Raw genomic sequence first — 8888 nt, forward strand, 5'->3', positions numbered from 1 at the left:
GAGTGTCGTACAACAGTCGTATACCTGAAGCGAAACGCTGAGGAGCAACGGACGAACACATTCAGTGCCATCACGGATTGTTGAAATCTGTATTGCGCTTCTGCCTCCTCCCCATGTCAATGGAAAACATTGATTACAGGGAAGCTGGATGTATGCAAGGAATGAGACGTTTAAAGAAACCGTTTGACATTTTGGGGAATATTCTTAGTCGCTCTTTGGCAGCGAGTTCGATGAGAAGATCGTCTTTTTAAATACGACGTTCGAGTCCTGTTAGCTTAACTTATCCCAAAGACGGGAAGCAGGCAGGAACAGCTAGCCTGACTCACCCAACAATCAATTTTCCACTCGCATCTCACTCCACTCCCCAATGAACACGGCGTGTCTGGCGCTCTGAGCATGCACAGAATTTGCTGCAACATTCTCCGAGCACCAGGGGGCGCCAGATCAAAACATTCAGCGACAAAGGAGCGGTGGAGCACACATGCATCTCCTTAATGCCCAGAAGCTCATTTAAAAACCAATTGGTCGTCTTTTTAAATTCACAAGACATATAAAGAAAGAATTAAGAAGTTATTTAAGCTTTTTCTCGTGCTTAAATAGCTGCGCAGGTTTTTGTTTGTTTGTTTTGACTCTAGTTGGAGTGAACCAGGCTAGCTGATAAGCTAACTCTTGTTTCGCTAACGCACAGACAGACTAGTCCCAAGCTTCTGGCGCAGAGAAGCCTCTTTCCGTTAAAATGTCAAAAGTATTCCTTTAAATGTGACGCTCATATCTACATGTTCATGCCTCCTCTCAACACATTGTCCCTCTTATCCTACCAGAGATCTTGTAAAGAAAAGTACTGAATATATAGAAAGAAAATCTTTCTAACTGCCCTCAAGCTTCAACACGACAATATATCACACTTGGGATATCTCAAACGTTTGTACGACATTCCTGTTTTAATGTAGTGGTTTGTACATAATCTAGCTATCTGGGCCCACAGTATGCATCACACTTACATTTAATGTAAGAGCACTTTTTATCCCCACTGCTATGTACCACCTCGTGTTGTCCTACATGTAAGTGTGTGTGTGTGTGTGTGTGTGTGTGTGTGTGGGATGTACGTCCACGTGTCAGGGAGAATGTAGGCATCCTATCTCTTTATGTGTGTGTTTGTGTGCAACTTGGGGTCCGCGGGTTGCTTATGTTCCAGATTATAAATAACATTTATATTGTAGATATGAGTGCATTTTTCCAGTCTTCGGATTTGATTGACTTTTTTTTTTTTTTACTTTATTTATTTTCTTTCTGCACTGTAACACATGAAGGAACACGTGTATGGTCCCCATATCTGTAGATAGAAACCATGAAGCAATCAGTAGCCATCTCTCATTGCGCTTGTAGTGTTTTAGTGAACTGCATGCAGGAAGTGACTACTGTCCGCTCATATGGTCATATCATTTCAAAGCCAAAAGAATAAAAGACATATTTTTTGTAAAGCGGCTGTTTATTTCCTCCGTGTCCTTCGGCCGATATAGACCAAACTCCAGACCTATTTTGGGGAGCGTGTTCTGCTGGCAGGAGGCGAGAGGCGCAGCATATTCATCGAGGTCGAAGCAGACACTTAGCCGGAGAGGCGATGCTCCGTTCTCAGTCTGAGGACGATGCGTTGAGTCGAGAGCCAGGAGAAAACTGGCCAGGGGGTGAAGCGGAGCCACATGGCTGGATGGGATTAGTTGTGTTATAATTGAAACGATTGGATTAGAATATTATGAATTGTATGTAAAGGGCATAATACCTAGTATGCATGCTGAAACATGCCAACACTTTGTTATAAAAATACATATTTAACTGCTTCTAGATATTAAACAAACTATAACGCAGAAACATGGACATTTTTACATTCATCAATGCATGCAGGAGTATAAACGGTCCGTAAGATTTAATAATACAAGATTACACACATTTTTCAGTGTGTTATAAAACATGAAAATACAAATGTTTTGAGTGCCGGCTGAGGCTTAGTGAGGAGAGTCGGAGGTCCTTTAATCACAAAGTTGGCGGTTCAATCAAAGTGTCAAGAGAGAAACCAAGTTGATTTCTTTCAGAGGGTACAACTGATCTTCGTTCACTGATGAATGCAACGCGATGCGACTGAAAACCCGAGAAGAAAAATAGAAATACATTTTTATAGTATAGTTTTATAGTAGTTTTTGTTTGTATGTGTTCAGCGTCAGTGTGTCGTCAACCACAAGAGCCAGACAGACACGCACAGGGAGAAGCTGGTGTCGGGATACACGGGGAAGGAAACGGAGGTGAAGAGCCGAGAACCCCCCCCGCCCCCGCCCCCACCCTTACAAACGCTTTGCTGCTCCTGCTTCTCTCCTCCTGTTGCCTGGCAACCACACATTACAGCTTCCTGCCTGTGATTGATCAGCAGCTTCTTTCTCTGAGCTTGCTTACCCACAATACCTTGCCGGCTATAAAATAAAGCCCCCCGCCAAATGCCACTGGACACACACCTTACCGGTTTGATTATCTGAGGAAAGGGAGCGGTCCAGCGATGGCCTCGTGAAATCCAATGAGCAGCCTGTGCCGCACACTTGTTGTACATTTAGTCTCCATTGTTCCCAGCAGCACCTGCTGCAGTTGTGTGGTTATGCAACGAGCCATGAAAGTATTTCTATACATGAATAGGCCGGCCAATGGGGCGAGAACGCAACAGCGGGCTTCCAACGACAGTGTTGGTAACTCTGCAGTGCTCTCTAGAGGCCACAAGCTGCAACAGATGTCAGACTGGAAGCACTGGTGGGACTGGGAAACCAGAATGGGACGGTGACACAGCAGTCGGGACAGATAGCCGGGGAGCCACAGGTGTGACGACGGAGCGTCCTCAAGCCGGAAGAACACAATCTAAATAGTGTTTGTGTCTGACAGGACAGATGTGGCGAGTCAAAGCCGATGTCACAGATTGTCCTGAGGCAGGAACATGCAATCAACAAATATACTGATGTCAAAAAAAATAAAAGAAATAAAGGGTTTAACCCCTTCCTGTTGGAGGATGTCAGTGGCAAAAGCAAGATGAAGTCGGTTGTTAGGCAACAGATGCCATCTGCTGGTAGAGAACTAGAATACTCTGATGTGAGTGTGAGCATTGTCCATTTTATGGGCTAAAAACTAACCACCAACACAATGAATTCACCACCTTTGAAGTGAGATGGATGTTACAAAGTTTCCTTTAATTCACACTCATGGAAATGTACAGTTGCTTTAAAAAGAACATGACATATTTTTGGCCCCGTGTTGGCAGTATTGAGAGATGGCGTTAGTTACTTTGAGGCAAGCCTTAACTTATCTGACAACTTGTTCACGTGACTGTAAAATGATAAATAACATGCACAGACGGATAAAGTCTTCATAGGCGGATTTCAAGAAGCAGAACTGTCTACAGTAGAAGGTCATGATTTGGCGTTATATATTGGTTATTTCAAGTGGGACACTTTGATGGCAGATGTCATGTTGGCAGCATTTTTACATGTTCAGGTTACAGTTTGATTTACATGAGCAGGTTGAAATGTTTCTTTTCTTCTGGAAGATTAAACAACACAGAGAGAGTTTATGTTACTCACATGTTTTGTTCAGCAACATAATCTTCACAAATGACCACCGGTGTTCTGATTTTCAACAACACAATCGCCAGATGTGAGAAGCTACGGCCACGCTAATGACGAGCTACACGCTAGGTCACATGACTTCAAGTCACCACCACAAAGCTTAAAACTCACCAGTCTCATTTAGCCACTTTTTTGAGACAAAGCTTCAAAATTCACGAAACCAAAACCCATTCTAAAAAGCCATCGACGCTGAGAAAGGTGGACTGGAAGTGCTAAAATTCTAACTCATGTCCGGGTTTGAGGACTTATTATTGCAGCACTCAATTTGGCCATAAAATAAACTGTTGGACAAAGTAAAATATTGACCATATTGGCAAGTTAAACTTGTATTACAGATCATTTAACCGACTTCGAGACATCTGAAACAAGCTGTGAACACAATATTGACCTAGCATGACAGCTTAATTTGATATGGCTAACACATTAGCGAACATCCAGCAGACACATCTCTGTCCATCCTAAAGGGGAATATCTGTAGCTGCTAAATGCTCCACCATGTTAACCAAGCTAGCTTGCTAGCGTCAGTGTACTGTTAGGACGGTAGTGTACAGCGGGTTATTTCCGAGCTACCTGCTGCGGCTCACGACAAGGCTGTGCGAGCTGTGAGGGTCAACCAAAAAACAAAACAATGACCTTAAAGACGCTAAAATGCTCCGTGGGGAAGTGCAGAGTCAATTGTTCATGGGTTCATCACTAGTACTACTACCACAAGTAGTCATGTGATGCAATAGTAAATATGAAAATATTTAAAGCTACTTTAAGGATGTCCGACATTATTAAAATGCATCCTGTGGGGAGTATCAACCAATAGATAATGAGATATTTAAGTATGGCTCAAATGTGCGCACAAAACGGAACAAAAAAATGCAATTTCTCTATGATTTCGAACAGATTTATGCGATGCTCGTAACTCATATAAATGCCAGTGTTTTGCCAGGGACATCATTTATCATTTCACAGTTTGTGTCGAAACATCTTAGGTAAACTGAACACATGCGATACAGACAGGCATTTAAGAACCATTAGCAGCAACGATGAAAGAATACAAGCACCTCAAAATCTGGATTCGTCATAGATGCCAGTCACAAGCAGGAAACATGCTGTAATGATCAAATACTTCATAAGAGGGCATTCATGATGCTCCATATAGTCACAAGCACTGTACAGAAACACAGTTTTATTGAGCTTCGTCAATGGACATTTCATATTTTATGTAACCAACAATCTTAGAAAGGAGACATATTGAGTTTAAATTAGATAGACCTCTTTCAGCCTTCTGTCTCAAAGCCTGCATGACTCATTCCCTCTTTGGAAGTGCACTAATCAAGAATAAATCAAATTGATGGTTGAAGGGCGCAATTCTTGAATAAAGATTTCCAACCATGAACAACCCGCTCTAAAGCCTTTCACTCAGGTACTGTCTGAGCAGGACGTGTCTGTGATTTGATCGCCGTCTCCGTGCTTTTGCAGTCCTGATCGCTCCTTCATCAGCTCCACGCACCCAGCCGGAGCCTCAGTCTGTGAGTCATGGTGGTCTGGATTATTCTGGAGGTCTATTGAGAGCGGCTGCTCGTCGCCGGCCGCTCCAGCAGGGGGGGCAGCGCCGCGGGAGCATGTTTGGGGCGCCTGGGACTCGGTGAAATGGCGGGGGGCGCTCTGCTGCTCGGTTTGGCAGTGGAGTTTGGGCTTTATTTCAGCCTCTAATGCGGCCTCTACTGTGGGCAGTGTGGGCGGGGCGGGGACATTTTCACTGAGGAAGGCGGGCGGGTCAGTGACGGCGCTGTCTATCTGGTAACGCTGCATGGGGGGCGCGTTGTGGAAGGGGTTACCGAGGCTCATGTTAGAGTAACTCAGCACAGAGGGAAGGGGAACAGAGTAGGGCGGAGGACCCGTTCGGTGCAACGAGAAATCCCAATCTTCCTCCTCGTCGTCATCTTCCTCCTCGTCATCATCGTCCTCCTCGTCCTCTTCTTCTTCCTCTTCCTCCTCGGGGCCGAGCGTGTCCAAGCTGTGCGTGCTGCAGTCCGACAGCCCGCTGCAAACGCTGCTGCCGTCTTCATCTTCCTCATAAGCCTCATCATCCTCCTCCTCCTCTTCCTCCTCTTCCTCCTCTTCCTCTTCCTCCTCTTCGTCTAGATGTGAATCCGCGTCGCCTGTGTTCTGGAGGTGCATGATGGGAATGTGCGGCGGGCCACTCATCAATGGGAACTGCAGGTTCGGCTGCTGCTGCTGCTGGACCAAAGAGGAGTCGCCATGGTAACCGTTGCCATTGGTTACAAGCGGCTGCTCCGGCTGCTGCTGCTGCTGCTGCTGCTCCTCGCGGCTCTTCTCCAGCTCCAGCTTCATGATGGTGTGCAGGAAGTGGGTGCGCACCCGGACCGGGTTGAACTCCAGGCGCCCCGTGTCGTTGCTGCAGCCGTCTTTGCTGCAGCCGCAGGGGAAGGACATGCGGTCCACCTGGGGACAAAGAACAGGCCCACCAGGGTCGAGCAGCGGGGACAGAAAAGGTGAATCCAGCTGCCAATCACAGCTGGTTATGCTTGTTGAGATACTGCAGAATCCACTGCTGGTGTATGTATATAATTACACACCTTAACGCGGTGGAACTGAAGTTAACTCAAATTTAATTGATTTCCATGGTTCCTGTTCAATTATGGGGCTACTTTACTTTCAAGACTTATCACTATGTGGTTATGCAAATCCCCCCAAACCTTGAAAATACTTTCACTAATGCACTCCCGAAAACAAGGCTGCTTTTCTAAGACTCTGCGCGAGCCTTTTTTAAACATTGCTAGAAAATCAGGTTTTCAGAAGAGAGGGAGGGCACTACAGCACAAGGGGGGAAATGTTAGACACCTCTAAGTACAAAGTTCTTAAAAGCTTTAGAAATTAATTTAATTTGGAATAGACCAGACCTTTTGTGTAAAGAATCATGAAAAAAAGCTAATTTTGGTAATTATAATGTTTCCCAAAAAGAACACACGTTAAAACTAAATAAGAACTAATTAAACTACTAATAAATAGAGATATATATATATATATATATCTGTATTTACAGAGATATTTATACTGCTCTTAGTTTGACTTCTACTCATAGTTAGACATGAACAACACTTTAGTATTATAGATGGGCCTCACCACAGTTCCATTTACCTGGCACTTAATGCCGGCCAGGCTGCAAGCACAGGTCTCCGGGTCGCATATCCCCCGGCAGCGGCACCCACACTCCTCTCGGGACACGCGGAGGGCGCGCAGCTCGTGCTTCTCCTCCACGTCGAGGCGGCGGACCCCCGAGGCGCGAAGAAGGGCCCGGCGCCTCCTGGTAGTCAGAGGCTGGAGGAAGAAGTAGTCGTCCACCTCGGTGTTGTCCACATCCAGGTCGTCTTCGGAGATGTCATCCAGCGTCAGGGTATCCGCCTCCACGGATGGCACGGTGCCATTCTTAGTCAGCTGGAGGACAGGAAAAGTAAGTTTGGACCATACATGTACGCCTACACATACATTTAGACCCTCAAGATACATAGATGTGAGAAAACACTTTCAGCTGAAGGTTGGCAATAACACATTCAGAATCAATGCCCTCACTTCTTTAAAAACATACGAGTGCCGTTCATTTAATACATTAATAGGAAATAAGGCTTCTCTGAGTCGTCCCACTGACTTTGAGTTTGATGGCATTGAGTTTCTCCTCTTTGAGATGATCCCTCAACATATTCCGGTGGCTCCGTTTCTGCTCCATGGCGAACTCCCTGAGGGTGAAGCGCTTCACCCCGCTGTGGCGTGGGGACATCCCCAGGGTGCTGCCGCCCTGCGTGGGCACGCTGGTGAAGCCCTGCCGGCGGTTGAAGTAGTAGACCGTCACGCTCTCGAAGTGCACGTTGCGGCCCCGCAGTCGCTTCGCCTGCTGCTGGAGAGACGCTGAGACAGATAGGTGGGAACATGTAGAACAGAAATATGAACTTAGTCAGCCAGCTCTTGACATGACCAGAAAAGTGTTACATATGCGGTGTTAGTGGGTGTTTTGGTGTTGTATAGCTGTGGGTCATCAGCGTAGAGCTGGAATTGAATGTGAAATCTCTGTAATCAACCCGGTGTCCCTCAAAATGAAGTTTCTGTACAACTAAACTTTACTCTCAGTTAACTTTCTTGGGACATGTACCTTTCATGTATGTTCTGGCAACAAAAGTATTTAGTTATGTTCAGGTATCAAAAGTACTTAGCTATGTTCAGGCAACGAAAATACTTAGTTATAGTCAGGTATCAAAAGTACTTAGTTGTGTTCAGGCAACATATATACTTAGTTATGTTCAGGCAACATAAGTACTTAGTTGTGTTCAGGTAACATAAGTACTTTTGTAACCTGAACAAACACCAACAGCAGTCTCCTGGGTGAAAGTGTTTTTGACCCATCCACCACCCGACCTTCTCACTAGACATGAACTTCTGGATGGGTGGAAGAGGACCTCTACCAACAACAAATACACTTCTGGTGAATAATAAATATCTCCAAATGATCCCTATTTTTCTTTTACGAGACACGGTTGCAAATTCTCTGTCTATTATAGTTGATTATGCCCAATTTTGAACAATTTCTCCCTCTCAGTGTCCTGGTTAAAATGCTGTTTTCATGAGACCTCAAGTGTTTCCAGTGTCAGAAGCTCCTAGCTGGAGCTGCTGATAGCAGCAGTGTGGTGACGGGGTCTTACAGTCCAGCAGCCCAGAGGGGACGGGGTGGTTGAGACTGTCACTGCTGTTGCCGCTGTCACTGCAGGAGACGTCGTCCTCAGAGCCTTGCAGGGTCAGGTAAGGGGGCGGGCCCTCCTCCAGCTTCCTCTTCAGGATCCCACTCATCATGTGGCTCCTCTCACAGGTCGCACCTGCACAGAGGGGGGAGTTCATGGGCAACACAGGTCAGAGTCTGGAGAGTACAGAAAATAATAACAGCAACAATTCTCACAATCTTCAGGACAGAAATATGACTCTAAATGAACGATAATGTTGCTCCTGGATGTGTAAATAGAAAGTCAGCGTTGCCCTCACAAATTGTTTCTTCTGCCTCCAAGCGGCCTAAAAAAACCTCCTCTAAGTCGATAGACTCAAAACTCTCTAGCATATGGAGAAACTGTGAACGTACTCCACATTAGTACCTTATTTATTCTGCTGTCAAACCCAATTCCTCCTGAATTGCAGGTAAAATCATGTTGAAGAACAGAGCCTTCCGATGTGCTGAAT

At 45.5% G+C, this 8888-nt stretch overlaps 1 protein-coding gene across 1 annotated transcript; it reads right to left on the bottom strand.

Annotated features, from left to right (window-relative positions):
- Window positions 1–5066: 5066 nt before the first annotated feature.
- On the bottom strand, window positions 5067–8510 carry LOC306752999 (cysteine/serine-rich nuclear protein 3-like; the record flags this gene model as incomplete). Its single annotated transcript, XM_079236831.1, has 4 exons — window positions 5067–6113; window positions 6795–7106; window positions 7318–7574; window positions 8363–8510. 4 exons carry the CDS (start codon window positions 8508–8510, stop codon window positions 5067–5069), a joined length of 1764 nt encoding a protein of 587 aa, XP_079092957.1.
- Window positions 8511–8888: the final 378 nt, after the last annotated feature.

The sequence above is a fragment of the Taurulus bubalis genome (assembly GCF_910589615.1).
Source record: "Taurulus bubalis genome assembly, chromosome: 21".
NCBI lineage: Eukaryota > Metazoa > Chordata > Actinopteri > Perciformes > Cottidae > Taurulus > Taurulus bubalis.